This window comes from Struthio camelus, chromosome 6 (genome assembly GCF_040807025.1).
Source record: "Struthio camelus isolate bStrCam1 chromosome 6, bStrCam1.hap1, whole genome shotgun sequence".
NCBI lineage: Eukaryota > Metazoa > Chordata > Aves > Struthioniformes > Struthionidae > Struthio > Struthio camelus.
Genome location: NC_090947.1, coordinates 38,595,935 through 38,619,643, shown reverse-complemented (window position 1 = coordinate 38,619,643; position 23,709 = coordinate 38,595,935). Strand labels below are relative to the sequence as shown.

The following is a 23,709-nucleotide window of genomic DNA, read 5'->3' as shown; positions in this document are numbered from 1 at the left end:
TAAACTTTAAGCATTTTTCAGATTAATAGAATATAGCTTTTTATAGTATTTACTACAGGTTGCACATAATCTGAATATGTATTTAGTTAGAAACTTTGACAAGTGCTCAATAAAAAAAGCCATCACTATTTCACTTCTAACTATTACAAGCATTCTGAAAAGCAAGTTGGAATTTAAGAGTTTCTTCATACTCTTGCAAAGTCTGCTAAAGTCTTCTAAAGATTTCTAGAGGGATGTGTGCAAACAGCTGCTAAAATAACATACAAGTCACTGTTTCAGTCATTCTGCCTGAATTTTAGGAAAAACTGAAAACAATTCTGAACAAAGTACAAACCATCATACCCTTTGAGGCACTTTGTTTGAAACAACAGAATTTGTGATTATTTTGTGCTTAAGGCAACATAGTTGGCTGCATTAGAAAATGGAGAAGATCCTTGCAATCAGTATGTCCATAAGGCAACCTAAGTCTCTACGCTCTTGTCAGCTGCAAATAAAAATACTTTACACAATTCAACTTTCCCTATAACCTAGAAGTAATTAGGTAGAATGCAGGATTAGACCTACTGCAGGTCTGGAAGAACTGGCTTCTCCAGAGCTCCCTGAGTAAGCTACAGACTAAGCTGTTCCCAAGTGCCTGGGCAATTAGTCTGCCCCTATATCTTCACTACACACAGCAAGTCCATAAATGCTTGGTGAAGAATTAAGCAGAATTCATTGCAGGCTCCCAGCACACATCCATGAAAATTAAACGATGCATACCTACCAAACACGCAAAGCCAATAACCAAATAAGGCGGCACAGTGGTATTTGAACCTATAGATACTATTTTAAGAATCATACAGAGGCATTTGATCTTGCCATTTCAAGCTCCCTCTGATTCTGTGCTTCCCACGGTTTTCACTTTCAAAAAAATAAGCTGGCCGCTAAGAAATACAAGTTCAGCAGGAGAGGAAAGCAGGCCACAGCAAACTATGCCGGGCCATATCAAGTCTGAAGGCTTTCACCGTTACTCTAGAACAAATTTTTTGTTCTAGAACTACAAGCAAAGTCCCGGCTATACATCTGGAAGGACCAGAAATTACCACCTCTCTTACAGTAGTGTAGATAGGCCTTAATTGCAGACCCCTCTGTAGTAAGTACAATTTCTGCCTTGTGGTCCTTAAAGTCCAAGTACAGTAGTATAGGATAGCACATGAGTAGTGCAGGATTAACAGCAAGCAAAGCAGGATCAGCAGGTAAAGTGTTTTGTTTTTAAGTGATCTTGTAGGTAGGTATATCTTCTTCTGGAAAAAAGCCATTTATCAAGACAATGATTCTGCAGGAGTTTGAGGTATCATAAGCTATGCCAAATCGTTAATGTAGAATTAGCTTTAGTATTATGGCAATTTTACATTTAATCTTCAAAACAGTGATCTCAAATTATGACGTAAACTGGGAACAATGACGTATGCAAAGCTATTAGGATTGCATGACTTTGCTCAGCTGTATTTCTAGCTGTTTCCCCAATCTGGAAAGCACTGGAAAGATTCTAACTTGTACCTACAAGAGGTACACGGATGTCCCAGCCCCCAAGATGAGACAAAGAGAGACTCAAAACTTGTCTTCCTCCATTCTTCCCTCTCCTGTACCTTCCTCTCATCTGTGAATCTGTCAGTGAGATTTCTCATGCTTAAAGCTATGCTCAAAAAAAAGGTAGTTATGGGCACTTAATAAACCCTTGAATTACGATGTGAACAGCCAGTATTATTTACCATCTAGTAATTCTAGAGTGACTGAAGGATCCACATATTCCCACCAGTGTTTTCCATCAGTTGACACTGGAATCTCCCAGTTGGACCACTTGCAGGCCAAGTGAATGCACACACATGCTATGACTGTAGGCTTGTACTGAAGACAGAACGTAGTAAGGTGAAGACTGATGCACAAATTTCGTAACGAGGAACCAAAGGAAATCAAACATGTAAAACAAAAAACCCAAACAAATCGACCATTAACCTACAGAATAAGATCGTTTGTCAAGCAACAGCAGTTAAACATTAGCTCATGGAACATTTTTCTGACTAAATTCATATGCTATCTCACCGCCTTCAGCAAACAAAGGGCAGGGCATTTATCTGGTAGAAAGTTTAATCGGCTTTTGCTATGGAAAGTGGGATGAACAGTAGAGGTATTTACCAGTTATTCTACTGTATTTAAGTACTAAAAGGGAAGAGGTATAATATGGTAAATAAAACTCTAGCTACAATAAAGACATACAGCTCATTATGCAGTCTCTGAATTAGACTATTTGATGCAGGTACCCAAAAGTTCCATAAAGGCCAAGTGAATTACTCATGCGCTTAGCTTTCACTAGGCCTGAATTTTTAATATTTGTGAACTCAGCTTCACTTTCCAGCTGGCAGCAGCACAAAGACATTGGTTCAGTTTCATTGCTCTATCACAGCTTTTATTAAGAACCATTTCAAGTAGAGAAGCCATCAAGGGACCACCAAAAATGTTTGGAAGAATTCTAATCAAACATTAGATATTGCTTAAAATCTAGCTACGCATAATGCAATCCTAACAAATAAAGCTCAAGATTATTTCGCCAGAAAAATTCAAGTCACCAAGAAATCAAGACTAAAATCTACTCTCCATCTTTCTACAAGAGATTATCTGCACACAATTAATAATCCTCATTTGGAATGCTGTAACTTTAAATTTACATAAGTACTTAACTTTTAAAACTGCACATTAAGATTAACGAGCTGTTTCTGAAAGGAAGAACACAGAACTACTTCTAGTCTATCTGAAAAGAAAAATCAGCTAGTTCAAAAGATCTTAGGCCCACTACAGTTTTATAAATTAACTGGATCAATATATTTAAAATTAAGAGAAAACTGCCATTAACTACAAGTGTAAACTAAAAATAGTTTTGTACTTACCAAGATGCTCGAATTTCTAGGTTAAGTTTAGCTCTTTGTAATCTTTAGCTGCTATTCAGGCTACCAATTTTTAGACTTATGCACTCACAATCGAGAAAATGTCATCAGAAAGCACCACTACACTTCTCATTGTGCATTTAACCCCTTTGTGCCATAAGGCCCTTGTACAATACACCGCACTGCAAACAGAAAGGTACCACCACTGTAGATGGCCCAGTCTCCTGTTGCAACAAGGGTAAGACACATGTAGGGGGCCCTGCAGTAAAGGAAGCTATAGTGTGCTACAACAGTGCAACAAAGAGGTTCAGGATAACAACCTGTTGGTAGCCATGAAATAGGATGTCTGTGCCAAATCCTTGCTTGCTGTAAGGAAAGAAAAACAGAGAGATTAACCATCTATACTCACTTGTCAGGTTTTGTTCCAAAATTAAAGCATTTTTACCTTCCAAAAGCACCATTTGATATTTTCACAGACCTGACTGGAATTTAACTAACTAGTCTTTCAAATGACTTTTTTTTTTTTTTTTGAGATATGAAAAGCCCTCTACCTTTCAGTAACCGGAGGTGGACCAGTCATTCATTCATTGACCCTCCCCCTGAACAAAGTCTCCCTTTTGCTTATCTACCCCTCAACAGCCTCATACAGGGGAGCCCTCTCTTCTACAAATACCTGTTTCCCCACCCTCGTTTACAGATGATCCCCTGGCATAACCCTGCCCATGGACGTCAGGAAGGCAGTCGCTAAAACTCAATTTATATTACAGTGCAAGTTCTGCTCTTGGAGAGGAGCATGACAGGACAGATGGAGGAAAAAAAAACAAATTAGCCACACATCTCCCCCAAAGCCCCAGGAAACAGCAAGCTCCCAAGCTAGAGGGTATAAAAATTAGACTAACTTGGTACGTATTTGCTCCCTCTAACTGAAAGTGTAATACTCGTAACACTTCGTTCCACATTTTGGCTAAACCTACATCAAAGCTTCTGATGTGAAACAATACAGTTAGTATTAATTACAGTCAGGAAAAAGAAATTAAGACTGCAGCATACCAAAACTGAAAAGTTAATGACTTGGACTGTTACAGCCACCTAGTGCTGACCCCCACTAGTGAAACCCCCGTGCTCCTCACTCAAATAAAAGAACTTACTGTAAAATGTATATAATGGAATAGCTGGGCACAATGGATTTAACTGAAGATTGAATGCAGCCTTCATTGAATTCTTACTTTGACACTATCACTTGAAATCAGTGCTACCTGCAGAAAGTGTATTGTTGAATTTTATGTCAAAGGGAATAGTCACAAACCTCTACTGTAAAAATGATCTTTCCATAAAATTTGAGAAAGACTGCACTGGCTTTTAAATTTTAACTTTTTTTCTTTTTAAAGTTTTATTAAATGTGATTTAATTCCACTTCGTACGATTGCCAAAGAGTATAAAGCAAGTTTGTCTTCATGCTACACAGCTGGGCAGCGCCATAATCTGAAAGAATATGGAAGTAGCAAGGTAACAGGATCCATTCCCACACACAAATTCTTGCTAGTCCATAATAATCGAAAGGTAAATTGTCAATGTGACAGTGTTATAATTGTTTCGCAAACCATAATGGAAGTTGTATGCCAGATAACCACGGAGTTTAACTTTTTCTCCCTCCCATCAAAAAATGGAAGGCAGTATTACTTAAAAAGTGAAATTAGACTATAACAAAACAAATGAAAATGCAGAATAGTTGAGCAAGACTGAAATTGAGGTCTTGCTCTTCAGTTTACATCAAAATAATACAATAAGGATCTTCAGTGGTTACTACATTCTGTACAATTATGACACGCTTGAATTAAGGGACCAAGAAACTCCTCTACTCTCACTGAAGCATTACTTTTGAGCAGGGAAGAAAAGTAGATGCCGAAAAACTTCTGCGAAACCCCAGCTTGAAAGTAAAGTAAATCCAAACACATACCTGGAAGAAGACAATCACATCACAGCCTCATCGTATTTTAGCATCAGTAAAAAAAACACTGTGATAAGTACCTTACCTATACTACAAGCAGTATCCTACTGTTTCAAGGTATTTACAGCTAAATAATCAAATTTGCCAAAAGCAGCAAGAAATTTCAGTTCAGAACTAGAGCTTGTGTTAACATAAGGGACGACTTAAAACAACTGTCCCGAACTCTTCTCTTACATTTAGGACAGCTTTGGTTTTGTAGAATCGATCCACTAAAAGTAATCAATTTTTGTTCCTTCAAGGCTAATTTTGTTGTTGTTTTTTTCCTCTAGAGCGAAGTAGTGGAAAGCTCTTTATCTACAAAATAAAAAAAGTCTCAAAGTACAGAGGTTAAAGCAAGCCAGTAGAGCTCGATCATTACAACTCTCAAGCCATAGGGCAGATGACTGACTGCAATCATAAATAATCAGCTTTATATTTTATCATTCAGGAGCGATTTAAAACACCCACCCTGACTCACTGCTGCAGAGGCAACCATAAGGCAGGGGCTGGATTATTAAAGTAGTAAAACCCGTTTCAAAACCTTGATTACTAAGTCTGTTACACCTTCCAGAGGGCTAGTGTCTCCTTGAAATTCCTGCTAAGGAACTGCAATCCTTACATTGGACAGAGCCACACAGTTCAACCAATGTGATTCCAAGATATTCCGAGTCTTTTCTTCAACACTAGGTTATCTTAGATCTTGAGAAAATCATCAAAATACAATGACTGCCAAAGCACCCTTTGGAGAGCAGTAGCTGGCTACGCCTAGTACCTTGAGAACCTAAGTAACCCACGGAAAGGGCAGAATGCAGATAAGCCAGTCAACACCAGAAGACAGAAATCCTGCTGAAATCCTTATGGGCAAAAGGAAAAAAGCCACAGGCTCCAAATGGAGAGTTGTGCTGGTGGACCCCTATTATACCTGGGAAGGACTGGAGGAGGCTGTAGCGTAGGACCTCAGGTCTGAGCAGTTTTGGCAGTTTTACTTTCCTGAAAGTGTTTACACCTTGGAAACAGGCCTGTAGATGCCCCAGGTGGACGTTCAGAACGTGAAGGCCTCCAGTAGCAGCGCTAGATAACAGTCGGCATTCAAGATCTTCCCACATCGCTTAGTGTGCTAAGATTGAAATTTTCCTCATCAGAATAGCCCCTGAAAAAGCAGATCCATTCAGATTCATCTCCTCTTCTGCAGACTTTGTCTTTCTCAGCCTGATTTAATCCATGGCAGCAGTTCACACAGATACTATGGTATGTTTGTAGATTGTGACAGTGCAGTTTCCACAAAAGGAAAATTAATAAGGATCATGGACATTCAAGATACCTGATAACCAGCAGAGTAACCAGAGCAATCCTATAAATCCTTGGAATCTAATCTCCAGGTCCAAACAGGAGGCTGTGTACTGACACAGAAAAAGGAATGACTGAAGATTTCCCAAGATGAAGATGAGGGTATGCATTCCTCCCCTTCAAGTTCCACCAGAAGCAGGCTGAGAACAAACCGATTTTGCACCAAAACTTAAGAGGACTTTGTGATGGTCTCCACACCAGGGCAGGTTCACTGCAGAGTATTCAAGCCAGTAAAACAGCTGACCCCAGGAACAGCTCTTTTCTCTACAGCACTGGAGTATCTGTGGAAAGAGCACTGAAGCTTGCTGACAGACCTTTACAGATTCACTGCCTCCAGATTCCTTAGAGGACCTGTGGGATCCTAAGGAACGGTGGTCCTGTCTCCTCTTCTCAGTCTCTTGACACTGAGGAAGAACGGTGCAGAAAAAAATACTCAGCCCACACCATTTTCCTTGTCTACTAAGCTGACCAAACTGTAAAGATGGAACAACTTCATCAACTCATGAATCTCTGAAAACCAGAAGGAATAGTTAGATACCTCATGTCTGAATTTCACAAGTTATATATCTACCCAGTCACTCTTTATCTGCAATAACCTGTGTTGTCTAGTACGTCTTTCAGAAAGGCTTTTGATCTTAGTTGGAACACAGATGAAGAATTCAACTTTTCCTTTAGTTGTATGTTGAAGAAGATTATGTTTACTGGCATCAATTCCCACTTATGAATTCATCTTCAGCTTCCAGCAATTGATTCTGGTATGGCTCTACTAGATTAGACAGTCTTCTGACAAAAAGGACTTTGCTGAAACTTTGAACCTCATCAACAGTGTGTATATGTGTGTGTGTATGTGTGTATATATATATATATTTTAATTAAAGGAGCAGCTTCAAGTTTAATACAGGTAACAGTGAGAGCATAAAGCACACTACCCTGGATGCAAGACAACAAAAAGTGACATAGAGAATCAGCCATCCTCTTAGTCACTGAATTAAGTTTGGCCAGCACAAGTTTGAGGGACCAGGGCATATCCTCACCACATGAGGATTCCCAGTGCTTACATGTTAATCCAAAAAGTCTCTTAAGTACACCTGCATACCTCAGCTAACTTTGTCCCCTCTTTTGATACTTAAACACTCAACCACATTATCTTCCTCCCTCCCTTCCTTCCTTCTCCCCCCAAACATACAAGTGAAGGTTTTAATCACAGTAGTTTTAGATGTTAGTCACCCTTAATAAAAGGGCAATCTGACTGCCTTCTGGAACGTTGCTTTTTGCCCAAGACGTTATATCTGAATAAAGTAACCTTGTGTTTTTCAGCTTCTCAGTCACCCAGCCTCTTTAGCACTAAACACTTAACGTCAACAATCGTTTCACATTTATGTTAAAAGCTTTGAAACTGGGTCTCTAAATGTAGTACCTCTTCACATTAAAACAACGCTGTCCAAGAAGTAAACTTCAGGAGATACAGAATTAAAAATCACACCACAGTATCTTTGAAGATACATCACTATGCTCAACCTTTATTGGCTCAATACAGACTAAATTAGTTCCACGGCAATTATTTCCCAGTTGCTCCACTTGCATGCATGACGACAGACTTCATGCCCAATGTCTTTAATTTATTAGCTGTTTTATTTGTAAATATAAGGTACTCAAGTCTTGTGTTCAGCCACCTCTAGGAGAGAGATATGCTGACAAGAATCCCATTTGCTTATATGCACGCTAAGGAGCTTGCCTGCCCCAGTCAGTAGGTTTACAAGCATCAGCTACATTAAATTCACTTTGCACCTGTTGCCGAGGTACACGGATTTTCAGCCCTCACTGGAGTCTTCATACTTGGTATAATTTTAGATTTTAAGTATTGTGTTAAACTGCACTAACATTAAACACCACCTTTAAAATGTTGAATTAAAAAAGGTATCACATACTTTCAATATATGAACTTTGTTACTACACAAAAGTAACAGGAAAGAGAACACAGGAAAAAGCTGAACTATCTTAGGGTGGTACCCACCCTTGACTAAAGGGAATAAGAAGTTCATGTAGCCATATGCCTTTCTTTTTTAGGCTCCTGTCAGACACGCGCACTAATGCGGAAATCTTGAAGCACGTAGCATACAGTTGCTACTCCCTCCCACCTCAATACTAAACAGAAGTGCAGGGGCTCATATACAAATCAGAAAAATATGTGCTCACATTTATATCGACCAATAACTACGAGAGAAAATCCAAGGAAAAACCCTATAGCTGCTGATGCAGACTACTGAGATACTTGGTGCAATCTGACTTATGTATCCAGTCACAATCAAATCTGGACAGAAAGCAAAAAAAAAAAAAAAAAAAAAAAAGGAGAATCTTTTTATTACGGCAACGATAGCAATAAAGCTACTTTTTATGCAAGAAAGTTACACGTGGCAGCAATTCTACTTTGAGTCAAATTCTAAGGATATAAATCTACATTATAATCGGAATGCAGGCTGAACCAGCAGCCCTACTATTTTTTCCCCTGGAAAGCTGCAGCCCATTTTCAAACTTCCTATTATATTTAGAGAGACGAAATACAGATGAACACGTGACATTTTACATCAGTGTGCTACATTCAAGTGAGAAAGGAGAGATGCCCTTCTTTCAAAGAACACTTTAATTGTGGAGTTAGCATGAAGGAGATACAGTTAGCATGGTGAGGTGCACCTAACTCTCCTATATTTTATATAGGAAAAAAATCTCCTTTCAAGTACTTTATTTTGAATATTTAACTCCAACAACAACCAATGACTACCAACAACTGACTAGTCATTCCAAACGCTTTAATGGCACAGCATAACTAAAAAGTGAAAAATTTATTTTAAGTGCTTTTACAACCATACAACCAATTCCCAGTTTTTCCATACCTGTCCTATAAAGTAAGGAGGTTTTTTTTTTTTTTTTAAAGTTTCAGAAGAAAACTGATTTAAGAATTGAAGATGGTGGACCAAAATCCAACAAAAGATATAAAGAACAAAACAGATTTCTAACCAGAGTCATACTAATGAACTGCATACACGTTAGACAATATGAACATTTGGGGTTTTTTTTGCTACCATCTAAGCCAAATAAGAGCTCCCAGGTCTAGACAAAGTATTACACATCTTGAAATATTGGCATATGACAGCAGACCTGCTATGTGCTCTCCATATCCTGCAGTTCATTATCTACAAAGATTTGCTAAGGTGGAAACCAGCATTAGCCATCGACCAACACGCAGACTAAACTTCCTTACGTGATGAAACCACTACAGAGCTGAGGAAAAAAAAAAATACAAAACAACCCTGAACGGTATGCAGAATTTGGCTGTTTAGTTTTCAACCACTAACTGCTTCTGTGATTTTCAATAAAACATGGAACAGACATTATTCAAGCAAAACTAATAAGCAAGCAAAAATAACCCCAAAACAAAAGAGTTACAGAAGAAAGAACTGGACTCTTCAGACTCTAAAGTTTAAGATCAAGTTTTCAGCAGATGGACAGATTTAAATACACTCTTTGGATATACATAGTTAGTGAAGAAAGTACATCTATGCTATTTATTCATGGAAGAAGATAATCATATTAGACAATATCACCTTTAAATTCTACTGGAAGGGTGAAAAAAAGGCTTAAACGTCACTGACCTCTCACTAATTGCGTACATTTCACAACATCTGTGTGCGGATGTTCAATGGTAATCTCAAAACCTGAAGAGTTAAGAATACGTTTTAGGACTATAATAAATTTCCATCAAAGAAAAAAATATGTCCTCACAGACCTAACCCTCGCAAAACCTTTGTACTGCGGGATCAAGTAGCAGTATTTAACTCCCTTCTATTCTGCATCCTTTCAATTTTTTGGATGATAAAAGATATAGCCATTTCAAGACCCATTTAGTAAAACAATCCTGGCATATTCTAAAGTTCCATATGTCTATGGAGAACAGTTACTGTATTTTAAAAAATGAACAAGTCTGAACAGTTTCTGATAAGTTAGTACATGCTACACTATAGATGCACTGAAACGTGTGCATGTTTGTTTTATCCAGTCATTTCGGGGACTCAAACACATTGCACCTATGTAATTACAAATTAAGTTAATTTGTAGGTCTGTCACTTCAGATCCCTTTCTTTGTTTACAAAGCTATTAAGAATTAGGCCACTGTTGTTTATTTTTTTAAAAATTTATTCCAAACGGTATTTAAGAATATCTGAGTAAGTCATCGTTCTCAGGCCTGCTAGCTATAATTGTCTCTTAATGTTACTTTGAAGACAGAGCAGTTTCTTATCAGAACATTGTATTTCAAATTTTGGAACTACCTGAACAAATTAAATGGTTACACTACAATTTGTGACATTCAGAGGCAGTAATCCTGTTCAGTTACATACTATTCTTCTATTGAGAGGCAGAACAAGGGAAGAGCATTTGGTATAAAAGTCTTACAAATTGCTTCAGAACGCACCTGCAGCTCTCCTAGTACAACATGCTACCTTCTGTAAAGAAATATTAATGTAGCTACATGCCTGTAGCAAATAGCCAGAAGATTAGAGTATGAAAGCAATGGAACCCAAAGCTTTAAATATAACTGAACAACAAAAAAAAAAAAGGGGGGGGGGGAAAGATTAACTAGGCTTTAAACAAAAAGTTTCATATAACATTGGCATTTGCTCTTCCTTAAGTCAAGCCCGTAGCAACTCTATATAAACAAAGATATAGAATCTCAATGTCTTTGGTATTTTGGAGTAAAATCTATTTGGAAGGACACATTCCTACTCCAAACTGTGTCAGAACCCTCCATTTCACAAATATTTTTTCCTCTTTTCTTCAAAGTGAACACAACAGCAACTGTCAACATGAAACTAAACTCACAGGTCAGAACTTGCATACAAAGAATGGTAAAACGTGAGCGTACCAACAGTGTATCAAAGTATCCAGTTACTGGACTCCCATTACTGATCTATGGGAAGTTGGCTGCACAAAAGACATTTAGAAAAACATACCTAAAGTTTGAAGCATTATTGTTTCAAGTATAACCAGCTCTTGGGCTTGCTGAAGGTATGCCTGAAACAAATTAACAAGCAAGTCAAGACTTAGGTATCTATTGTCTCAAAACTTCAGTCATGCAATTCCTATCTGAGTATCAGTAATACCAGCATAAATTAAGACCACTCTCCATGCCAATTAGCACTGACAATTCAGAATGCTTCATTGTAATTTTCTTTTCTAAGTAAGTATTACTGTAAATTCAGTTATACCAACCCAACCACCTGTGTCAGTAAGATTTATTTAATCTTGATCTGATATAATCTATTCCAGCAAAGCACTTTTGTGAAAAGAAGGGGATGCTATAAGCATTAGGAAGGCTTGCCAGTCCAAATCAACTCATTTATCTCTGTGCAGGTTATCTGTTTTACAAATAATTTAGAACATGGCTGCAGAGCTGCCATGATATCCAATTGGCCAGTGACTGCCAGAGATATCCAAGTGGCCTTTGTAAAGTTAGCTTAAGCCTGTGGTCTCAAACTCACATTATATATATCTGTATATGTATATATATATGCACACACACACACAAATGCACACTGGCATTAATGTATGCTGGATATCTGTACGTGGTGCTCCTAGAACCAGGAGCATAGCAGAGGCACTCATAGTTCTGCACATCAGCTCAGGTCCAGCAGGGTATAACCAGCACAACCTGACCTTCAAGCAGAACAACTCTGGTGCATCTCCACCATACTACCTAAGACATTCAGTTTCAGGACGTTTTGGGAAGGGAAACGGGAAAAGGTGACGTGAACTATAGAGTGAGGGGAAGCAGTACAAACTTTGGCAAACAAAAGCAAGAACATGTTTAGCAGAGTCAGAGCAGCTGACAGCTGTATGGCCCCCTTAAAAACAGGAAGCAGACATGTCACAAAGTGAGCTTCTGGCTGAAGAAGAGAATTACAAAGTGTCCGAATTCCTCTCTACGCTGAGCCTGGCACTTACGGAACCATGCAGGAGACTTCCTAATGTCTAGTCTTTAAACTATGCGTGTAGAAGCCTTAAAAATAATGCAAGTTTAAGATGTGGTAATTTCCCTTCTAGTGTCCCAACACAAATATTTGGGTCCTTTTTAGCTATATTAAGTACTACAAAGGATTTGAATGGTTTAAGAACAAAAGCTTTTTCTAGTTTGCAGATAGGAATAACCCAGTCAAGACAGCATAGCAGCTCATCAGATGAAGCGTCATCTTTAGCTTCAATTCCAATTATCTTTAAAAACATGACTTCCACCTACATCACTCTTTGTATCCAGTTGTGGCTCTTGATGATGAAGACAGGCATGTGCTACTTTAATAACATGTTCGAGTTTCCGTGGCTGTTCTTCCACTTTTGCAGCTAAGAACAATGCCGTAGGAGAGATTATCTGAAGAAGAGAAACAGGTATACATATACATACACACACATACATACTTTAAAAGCCTTTTTACAAGTAGGAACTTTTATGGAGAATGTGAATTGGTAATTAGAAAAGGATTAAACAGTTGGGATTTTTTTTTTTTTTAAACAGTTCTGAAATCATGCAAGACAATGCAAAAATGACTAGAAATTCATGTGCTCTACTCAGCAGCATGGGGAAGGAGAAGCATAAATGCTAAATTACACTCATGAATAAGATGTCTGAGGTAAAACTAATTTTATTGCAATATAAGAAGAATGGATTTGGTCCAGGGGTTTTAGTCACGCTAGAACAGGATTTTTCAAGTTAAATACACTTCATATGAAAATTTATCCAAGTTCTAGCACAGCAGTGAGCCGTTATACCACCTTTTCAGTCAAAGTCAAAACATCTGACGCCAACAAGTTCTGCTAGTGTTTGAGCCTTCCAAGAACAAGCAACTTCTGCAGAGAGCTTGAAAAAAGCAGCTCATTGTTAGAAAGTATAAGCATAGCAGTATAACATCATAGCAGACCTACTGACTGAACAGAAAAATTTACTCCTTTACTCCTAGAAACTTTACTACAAACCCAGAAGTATCTGGGGAACAAAGCACAAAGACTCACAAAACCCCCGCTATATCAAATGTTAGTGAAATTAAGTTGCATTAAGTTGCAATTAAGTTTAGAGGAAAGTAAACAATTTATAGCAGTGTGGGTGCCATAAGCTGGCAGCAAAGCACACACTCTCAGTTCCGTATAATCTAAGGGTTATCTAAGGGTTAACCAAGAAGCAAAGCTCTGATGTTTACTTGTCAGCTAGAATGACTGATACGACTATAAACGCAACATGGTTAAAAATAACTGACTTGCAAAAATGAGGGTCTTCCTCATGCAAAAGTTGCCCATGTCAAACATGAAGATGACAGCAGAAATCTTCATGCACACATTAAACAGATTAAATTGGGTAAAAGTAAGCCAGTATAAATAGAGTTTCTTCAGAGAGGAATGGCTGCTTGTTGAGTTTAATTAAAGCATGTTGCAAATGGTGCGGTATCAGATTTCTCATTCAATTCCCAAGTAGAACTAGACTGAGTGAACTGAATAGCAGCCATGCTTCCCCAAAAGGCTTTTTTTAGTCAGTAAATACCACCTTTGTTATGCCAAAATGAAGCATTTTGTATAAAAATTCCCAATATACGGAAAACTGCAATGGACTAACTAGTAACAGACATTTAAATGATTACCCATCACATTTAAGAATGCACAAAGCGCTCTCAGTACTTCTGAAAGCTCCTTAAATCACCTTGAAACGTGCACTTAGATCTTGAGTAAAACTTTTAAGCTGGCACACTTACAAGGAAAACTGACATCCTGGAAAGGTGATAACCTTTGATGCATGGAAACGCGCCACTAAGAAATTGATTCTCAATATAAAAAATAAAAATCACAGAACAAATTTTTCTGCAATTGAGACAAAAGAATTACTTTCCTTTTAAATGTTTAACAAAAGCATGCAACTTAAGTCTTACAAGTGAATGAAATAAAACCTGAAACATAGGTCAGATGTTGTGAACAAGGCCATATTAATGTTGTCATTTAGGAGTCTAATGATTTTCAAGAAGTTCCTAGCCATATCGCTTGAATTAAAGATTTGTAATTAACGAAGTTGTTCACTCTGCCAGGGACAGAGTACTGCTGACTGCTGTTCTTAAGAATCTGCCTCACTAAAGCCAGCAGACAAGCTTTTAAGCACTAAACGTGATGGAGAGATTTTCTGGAGTTCAGAAAGCTAGAGTATCAACAGCTTTGAGATGCTAAAAGGATGTACAGAAGCACACACATGTATTAGCCAACCCCGTATAAAGATACCTTTTAAAGCAAACAAGCTGTGGTCCAACCCAGTAATGTAAGAACCAAGGCAAACCTCTCCCAGCTACAGTTGTTTCATCCAGATGAGCCCCCACGGAAATCTCTCTCCACTGTGCTTCAGCAATTTAGGGCAGACATAACTGAGAGAGATATCTGAGGCTAGCACCTTCTACACCTGAGCCAGCCAAAGGTAAAAACGGATTACATTCTCAAACATAATTTTGAGCTTCTGGGAAAGCCTGGATTAGCATGACAGGACCAAGAAGCCAGAGAAACACAAACGATTGAGAGAAGAAAGGAAATTGCGAATAGTTAACAACTAACAGGTTTGGGGAGAAAAGAGACTGATGAGCTTTGACCAAAACGATGAGATGTGAAGACACCAAAGAGACTGGAACTGGCTTCATTTTTGACCTAGTAGAAGGGACACAATGAGGTAGGATGATGGACTGAAAATAGAGACCGGCACAGTAAGGGCTCCACATGGTGGAGTCACTGAAGAAGGAAAGCTAAAGAAGTATGGAATCAGAAATGGACTGGATGAAATGAAGAAGCTTCAAAAGAAAATAAGTAGAAGATTTTTTCCACCTCCCCAAAAATCATACAATGTCTTCTAGTTTTTTTTTTTTTTTTTTTTTAAGAGGTATTTACGGATAGAGATCATAGCAGTGGTTTAGTGTTGGGCTGAAGAACAATCACAGTTGTCCTCTACCTGGCTAGCAAAAGTGACTGCACTAACTGCACTGTGGACAATGAATGGTTGTTCCCTGTTATTCCCCTCTTCTCCCACCAGCCCGGTTTTACCATCCCTACCAAGTCTCTCTCACTTACCCTTAAGTGCCTGCCTTTGGGTCTTACGATTTTTCTGGCTTTGTTTAAGTTTAATTCACATTTATCCTAAAACAAGCTCTATTTTCTCAACATTTTTAAGGACAGTTATACACAGAGGTAATTTTCACAATTCATCTTTTTGAAAAAGCAATTTCTAACAATTACCATTATTGAAAGTGTTTACATTTCAGAGAGACACGCTTCTTGAACCAAATCACTGACAACTGCGCAATTAAACCATCAGCAAATTCTCACTCACTATTATTCTGTATCTGACTGCTCTGAAGTTTAACTTCATTCCAGAAAAGCACCTTCTTCTTCAGGCAGACTTCAAAATCTTTTCAAATCTACTGAAGGAATCGGTTCTGGCCAGGAAGAACTGGCCAGAATGGCAGTTCTCCATGCCATTCTTGATCTCCAAAAGATTATAACAAACGACAGTTTTGGAGGCTGATAAAAAGTCAAGCTGATTAATTGGTATTTAGCTCTGGTTCATCAGAAAACTACATAAACCACAATTATCTGTTCTCTTCAGAAACAACTGCTGGCTTCTGCTCACAGACAATTTCAGGTACTTGTCTTGTCTAGAACTAGAAATCCCTTATCCAGTTTAAAGTAGGTCAGTATTCTTGTCTCATCCAATATTTAATTTAGGAAAAGAGAAATTCTAATAAAATTTCAGACTTGGCATGCATATGGTCTTCGGTGAAGAACGCACACCCTGTTAAGTGTACAACCGTGAAGTTACTCATTAAAGCTTTCATTCACTTCTGTTTCTCAAAAATAGCATCAATACGATTCTGGCAGAAAACAAAGCAAAGCAGAACAAAAAAGCAAAATTAAAGACACAGACTAGACAAAGTTGTAAGCTTCTTTTATATGAACATCTTCATTTGACAGAAAACAAACCAAACAATTTAAACAAGTTATCTACAGTGCACCCAAAATATTCTTCAAGAAGACTGAGAAATATCTTCAGAAGAACACACGTGATTTATGAACTTAAATCCCATTTTCCTATTAGCTGAGAATCTCAGAAACCAAGTCCCACTGAAATAAAGAAAAAAAACCAAAACATATGAGTGTTATTATTATTATGACAGTCCAAGGGCATCATACAGTAAGTTTTATAGGCAGAAGCAACACAAATCCTGTTTCTCATGAAAGATACAAAACATCTCGTAAAAACAGTTTTGACACATTGAAGAAATTTGGAAATAATTTTAGAATCCATCTCCAGTATGCATCTTTTTCTAAGACCACCCCTCTTCCTCTTAACGCTAATATTAGTGGGTTATTACACTTAATATAAGGTAGCTTACTGATATTAAGTGATGATCATTTATTATAGGTTTTTTTTTTTTTCAAAGCACGAACACAAAGAGCTGCATGTATTTACAACCAGCAGCTTACAAGGCAAAAAAAAAAAAAATCAGCAAATATGTTAAACTGTAAGATCAAAAACAGAACTGAAATAGCCTCTCTAATGTTTGTTGCATATTACAGCAGCTGTGAGAACCTGCACAATGAGGAAGCTCATCTCTTTAAAGCGTAATTTGGATAGGGTGCAAAGGACAGGAAGGGAACGCAGATGAAGGGGGAAAATGAGCACCCTGCCTCCCACACGCTCAACTCACCTACCTTGCACTTCAGGATAAAATTCCTCCTGTAGCCTCTTTAGACACAGTCCCACTGCATGTCACACAAATAATACTTAACATCATCAAGTATATTTTCAACTGGTTGTTTGGTATTCCACACAGCATTTCTAAGGATTAAATTTAAAAGCACAGCTACCGTTCGGATGCCTTACCTCTCATCTCCAATATATCAAGGACTTCCCCCTCTTCTGCTTCTTCAAATCACATTTTACTGATGAATAAGCCTCTAAAAATGGTATGTTCTCCATCGTAATACCAGATACACCAAATGCTATGGAAGCATTATTTCCAGAAGAATTTTGAGGTATTTTGAAGTATCACTGTGACATTCAGGCTGGCGCTCCCTATAAAAAGCTTACAGCTTTCCTCCCGCTCAAATATTAGCATTGACTAACTTTACACTCAGCAAAACAGAGTTATTGCTATGTCCTGGTCGACCATGCAGAAAAAGTAACTCGTACTACTGCTGAGGAGATTCATACTAGTTCCTAACATATGATTTACATGGCTAGAGAAGATTAGTAGTCTGGGTATCAATTATGTTACCTGGTTTAAGCAAGCTGCCACCATTTTACTGGAGCAAAGCAACTGTGCAAGGTCTTAATCAGTTTCAACTGCAAAAATAAAAGAGCTAACACGTTCTTCTTTGCAACTAAAAGTAGCATCTTATAGGTAACCCACAATAATTCAAAAGCGACTTGCTAGCCCACAGTAACATAGTAAGCATATGGATATTTGGTCTTGAGAGTCATAAATTAATACATTCAAAATGCAATCACACTACATTAGCTAACACGGGCCACCTATGTGGCCCTACAGATTGGAAGTATTGTTGCAAACTCCATTGGATATTCACAGCTGATTCTTACAGTCTTGAGAGCCTATGACATTGTTTACTAATAAGTTATCATATTGAGAGGAAAAAAAAAAAAACAAAACTAGAATTAAGGCAACAGCTATTCACTGCATGAGCTTCCAGTAGAAGACCTGTGTATTAACAACAATGATGAAGTGGATGTGACATATATATGTGACATACAGGCATATTTGCCTAACCCAACAATTATACATAAGAAATACGCAAGCGTTTATTACTTCACTAAAAATATTAACCTACCAATAAAAAGCAAGAAAACGGAGGCTAGATTTTTTTCAGTCGGCGATCATATCTCAAGGTATTCTGACTAACAGTCACGTAATTTTCTATTCTAAGTCTTCAGATTCCTTCTTTTCATGGACAAATATATGCACACACAGAAAAACTTTAGAAACATACCCCATACACTGTAGAAAACTTTAGCTAGGTCTTAGTTTCAGGACTGCCAGTACCTTATTACTTAACTTGTAAGGATTAGTTTCTTCTTGTAACAGATGAATATTGTTACATTTTTCCACTTGCCAAGTAGTCTGGAGATTTGATATTAAGTGTTTACTATAGTCCTTGGCTTTTGCCTTCTCTACAGAAAACCTGCCAGCTGGTTTGTGAATAAGAATTTAAGTGACTCACATTCACTTTTGAGACAACCCCCTTCACCCTAAAAGAACAGGAAAAAAAGCAAGGCAATATCTTCACCCGTTCGTCAGTGCACGCAAATCTACTGTCTGGCCTTGCAGTCAGTAAGAACTGCAGCAAGTTATTCAGCAGGAGTCAACATTACTGAGCACTACCTTGCAGTGTACTTGCTTTTAACCTTTATTTGAATAATATAAATCTGAAAAATTAATCTAAATATACATTTTTGTCTGCAATAGCTGCAGTTTTCACGGCATTCAGCCACTGTATAGCTTACTTATGAAATTTCAGATTCACAGACATAACTCAAGGCTTAGTCTTCATAGCAAGGACACTAGATAACTAAATACCACTGTGTTACAAGTTTCAAGTGAGCAGCATTTTCTAAGTATCCAGTAAAAACCAGAACGCAGCAGCTAAAGCTTCTTGCTGCCTAAATCTATCCTTGATGACTAGACAGAACACAAAAACTAACCTAGTGGGCCACGTATCACAATACAAGTCTGGGCTATGGTAACACTACACAGAGTAACCTCTCCATTCCAAATAACTCTGCCTAGCATACAAATTCCATAAACCATCCATAAACAGCCACAGAAAACTTGGGATGCCTCACCAGCTCCTCTTCCACTGGCCACAGGTTACTGCTAGATTGGCAGAACTAAAAAATTGTTTTAGGAAAGTAGATCTTGATGTGTGTGTGTTTCAGATCAATACATACACCTCTATAACTGGGTAAACAAAACTTACATTACACATTTCTTCCGTTCCAAGTGTTTCAGGCTCATCTCATTGTACGCTCATCTCATTTGTACTGAAACACTTAGCTTTTATTATACAGTGACCTGTAACACTGAAGTTTTGGTAACAAGTTCACTGCCAAGTTGGACTTTACCTTGCATTTTGCACAAATATAGTTAAACCGACTTCTGAAGCCTGTCTACAAACTAATGCTTATTTGGTGTTTTATCATACAAAAAAATAAAATGCTTATTTGCTCAGCCACTAATGATGAAAATAAACTCAACACCAGAGAAGAGCTGGTTAACACAGTAATCACAGTGAGTTACGATGTGCCCAAATTTCAGATAGTGCAAAATTCTGCGCTTTAGTAGACCAGAATCTATTTCTGGTCTAGTCCACAATCATCTTTCACAATAGTCTTGATTTGTTTATTTCATCATAAAAAGCCATCATCCGAGCAAACTCACCCTCATCACTTAGCAATATGCCACCGCTGCCATTAAATGTTCTTCGCAAAGTTAGTAAGAAAAAAAAAATTAAAAAGTATATATTTTTACACAAGAATACCTAAAATATTACACTACTGTTTTTCTGACCATTGCATCCAATACCCTGGACATAAAAAAAAATAATTAAAAAATTTCAAATTAGTACCTCCAATTCTACACTAGTTACAAAATCATCCAGTTACACGTTTACTGAAATATTCAGGCCTTCATAAAATACTCAGTATTCCGATTCAGCACATTGAGTTTGTTTGTTAAAACAGGAGAGCCAGCATCATTTCATCCGATTAGATTTAAAGATCTTTCTCGTCTAACTCAACTTACCTTCAAGTTGCCCACGTCAAGAGTAGTTAAATGGATGTATATTGGCTTTTAAGAGCAAATACATATGGATACACACATATAACCACGTTACAGTTACGTCGGACATGCCTTGCTAGCACTATCACTGATTTCACTACGAAAAAAACTGCTTTTATGTGCCAGACTTTCCAGCTATAGCATGTGAACAGTGGCCAGATGCTAAAAAGCTAAATGCACTCTCCCCGCATCTAAAACATGTTTACTGAGGGTGCTTATGATTTTACTTCTATGGCAGAAGATAAAAACCTGCTTACTATCAGCTAAAATAGTTCCAAGTTGAAATGAAAGTATCACTATTGCTTCTAAGTCACTGATAAAAAGCTAAAATTCCCATAAACACACCAAACTTTACAATCCAGCAACAGGCTATAACACTTGTCACTTATACTGCCAAAATCACGAGTGTATCATTACTGCATATAAAATCATACTTACATTTCGATTAAATTTTGTGAAGGAATGATGCATATAAAACCTGTGCATGTAAACAATTGCAGTATTTATCGTAAGCTGAGATCTGAAAGATTAAATTAAGGAAACGCCATGTATTAGGATGAGAGTTTGTAAGGACTGAAAGTGATGTACTTCCTGTATCAGTCATTACTTTCAATATATTGTTGCCTTCAGCTGAAGAAGAATTAACGCTGTGACCCGTTAGGGAGAACTTGACCGGCATTAACACTTTTTTTTCATTTCCTTCTCCTTCCAACATGGAGATTCTTATACCTGACTAGCCACATCTCATTCATTAGAGAAAAACCTCTCCAGCGATAACGTACACTGAAGCACGGTCTAAAGAACTTTCGTTTTGCTCTAGTTTTATTATTTCTCAGGTGCATTTGAGACTTGAGTTTCACTGCTCTCCCTCCTGGCTCACCAAACCGAACTGGCGACGAGTTAACGAGAAGGTGCCCGCTTCAGGGAAAACGAGGCTCTGTAAACAGCTGCGACTTACTTTAAAGGCGGCTAAAAATATCAGCTACCAAACACCGCTAAAAAAGCCGGAGCAGAGACCTGAGCTCCCTCTAAATTCAAATGGGCAGATCGGCCCCTCCGCACCACGAAGGACCGGGGAGAGGGGTTTCGGGGAAACTCCTCCTCCCTCCCCGCACCTCCAGGCGCCGCTTTACCTCAGGGGAGCGCCGCCCGCCGCCCGCCGCCTCCGGCCCCTTCCTGAGGGGCGGGAAGGGTCCCGCCGGGGGGGGAGGGGAGGAGAAGGGGCCCGCGGCCCCGCCGCCGCCCCTGGCCCCTCGCGGGGGCAACGGCGCCGCCCGGCCCGGCCCCTCCCGCCTCCCCCGGCCCGGCCCGCCCAGGCCCCGCTCGGATACACGTTGAGGCGCTGGCCCATGTCTTGAATGAGGTTGGCCGCTTGCTGCCGGTACGAGAGCTCCTTGTCGGCTTCCACGCCGCAGCGGCGGGACGGCGTGTTCTCCAGCTGCTCGCGGCTGAAGAACCAGCGCGACGCCGTCGAGGAGGAGCCGCCGCCGCCGCCGCCCCGCGCCGAGGAGCCCGCGCCGCAGCCCGCCGCCGCCATGACACTTCCTCCCCCTCCTCCTTCGGCCCCGCCCGCCGGCGGCCCCGCTGCCGCCGCCGCCGCCGCCGCCGCGCCCGGCCCCTCCCCCGCGCCCTCCATCGCCGCTCTCGCGAGAAGTGACGGCGGAGCGCCCCGGCGGGGCTACAGCCTAGCCGCCTTAAACCATAGAGTCTCCCGGCAGCAAGACAAGAGCGCCGCATGCGGAGGAGGGTCACGTGGTCCACAAGGCGGCCGCGGGCAGCCATGGCTCCCACGGCAACCGTGCAGAGGCACGTGACGCGCTGGGGGGGGGGGGGGAAGGGGAAGTGTCGCCGCGCAAAGAGCGGCGGCCCTAACAACTACGCAATGCTCGTCCCTTGCGCTTAAGGCGGCGCCGCCAGCTGCGTTAGAACGCCTTGTCTCCAGAATGCGGAAATGACGTCTCACGGCCCCCTCTTCATTGGCTGGCCGCCGGCGTTGATTGGTTGCGGCGCGGCGGGCCGGTGACGCGGCGTGGATAAGCAGCGGCCTGGCGGCTGTTGCTCGTTGCTGGGTTGTTGTGGGCACGGTTGCGCCGTTAGGCGACCGCGCTCCCTCCGCCGGGCGCCTTCCTGCGCGCGCCCGGTGTGGGAAGGCGGAAAGCGCTCGGAAATGCTGTGCTTCGAGGAGTAATGAGCAAACGGAGGCTTTCTAGCAGCAAGGGGAGATTCCTCTGTTCCGAGTCCCGCCCGGGATTAATGTAACGGGTTATAGCTCTCCTGTAACTGGCAGGCGGCAGCGGAATTGGTCCTGTGGTGGGGTCATGCGAGTGCACGGTTGGGAAATAACGGATACTGATCTGCACAAAAGCTTGTTAGCTCTTTCCAGAAGTTTTAAATGCTGTAGCTTTTTTTTTTTTTTTTTGGGGGGGGGGAGGGCTTCTACTGCTTGTTCCCCATTTCCTCTTGCAATCAGCTTGATAATTTAGTAAATGAGTAATTTGGCTTGCAGCTGTTGAATACTTGCATGCTTATTCAAAAGACTAAAGAACAGCATCTCTTTAGGAGTAGCAGTGGCTGGCAAGTTAAGCGTTTGTCTTTATCCCAACTTTCCATAGCTGTTTCCTCCCAAATCTGGAGGAGCGTGGGAGGAGCAGCTCTCTACTCCTTTCTCCTGCTGCCTTTTGTTTGCTCTCTCGTATGCTGGCATTCAGGAAGCTCTACACAGATGAGAACAGATCTACTGGAAGCAGGCATCAAATGCGAAGTACTTAGTGCATTTCTCGGGCTCTTAAGTGCTCACATGTGAGTGGGAGAAGAAGTATGGTTAAGCTTAATGAAGTAATTCATGCTCCAAGGTATTGTTTCAGGTTGTAGTCCCACCTTCATGGGCTGTTACCGTTCAGCTGAGAACATTAACAGGTTGAGACAATAAGCCTCTTTGTACTCAAAACTTCTTTGTTTAAATACAGACTCTTCCTAGACTTTGGGTTTTTTAACATCAGTTATTTTGGTGATCCTATTTACTGCCTCACAGTTCTTGGTGACGTGAACAAGGGGGCAGAAGCTGTCATATAGAGAAAGGAGAAAGCAGCTGAGGTGGGAGGAGGTAACTTTTTAAATGAGCTTTGGCAGATGACAGTTACCCTTCTCGGAGGTGCGGACTATGATGCGTGATCTACTTCCAGAATTAACTGAGCTAATAGTTCTTAAGATTTAGCACCCACTCCAAGGAAAAACAGCGTTGCACAATGTTTACTGAGACATCTAGGAAATCAGACCATGATCCCGACCAAAAGTCAGTGCATCTCAGTCTCTCGTTACTAACTCCAGTGGTTATCTGACAGCCTTTAGGTATTCAATGAAATCTGACATCCTTTAAGTATTCAGTGAAGAATCAAGTTTTACAGATACTTAAAGCCTCTTCGGAGGAGCCTTAAGGACGCTGTGTTCATACCACCTCAGTGCGGATAGCAATGGATGAAGGATGACAAGCTAGAGCTAGGCCTCAGGATCTTGGCTATATGGAGTGTAGAGAATCAGG

General features: G+C 40.0%; 1 protein-coding gene across 3 annotated transcripts in view; it reads right to left on the bottom strand.

The window, feature by feature from the left end:
• CCNT2 (cyclin T2) overlaps nucleotides 1–21,742 on the bottom strand; it is a 24,689-nt gene extending 2,947 nt beyond the window's left edge. Inside the window, exons 1-7 of one of the 3 annotated variants that reach the window (XM_068949220.1) lie at nucleotides 21,503–21,742; nucleotides 20,610–20,691; nucleotides 12,545–12,673; nucleotides 11,262–11,322; nucleotides 9,906–9,968; nucleotides 3,242–3,287; nucleotides 1,752–1,915 (exon numbers count right to left, since the gene is read on the bottom strand). In XM_068949220.1, the coding sequence (XP_068805321.1) occupies nucleotides 1,752–1,915; nucleotides 3,242–3,287; nucleotides 9,906–9,968; nucleotides 11,262–11,322; nucleotides 12,545–12,673; nucleotides 20,610–20,691; nucleotides 21,503–21,708 (751 nt within the window). In that variant the 5' untranslated portion in view covers nucleotides 21,709–21,742. Of the gene's footprint in view, nucleotides 1–1,751; nucleotides 1,916–3,241; nucleotides 3,288–5,830; nucleotides 6,164–9,905; nucleotides 9,969–11,261; nucleotides 11,323–12,544; nucleotides 12,674–20,609; nucleotides 20,692–21,502 lie in introns of those variants that run through there. The other 2 variants (XM_068949218.1, XM_068949219.1) reach the window with 2 other exon arrangements.
• Nucleotides 21,743–23,709: the final 1,967 nt, after the last annotated feature.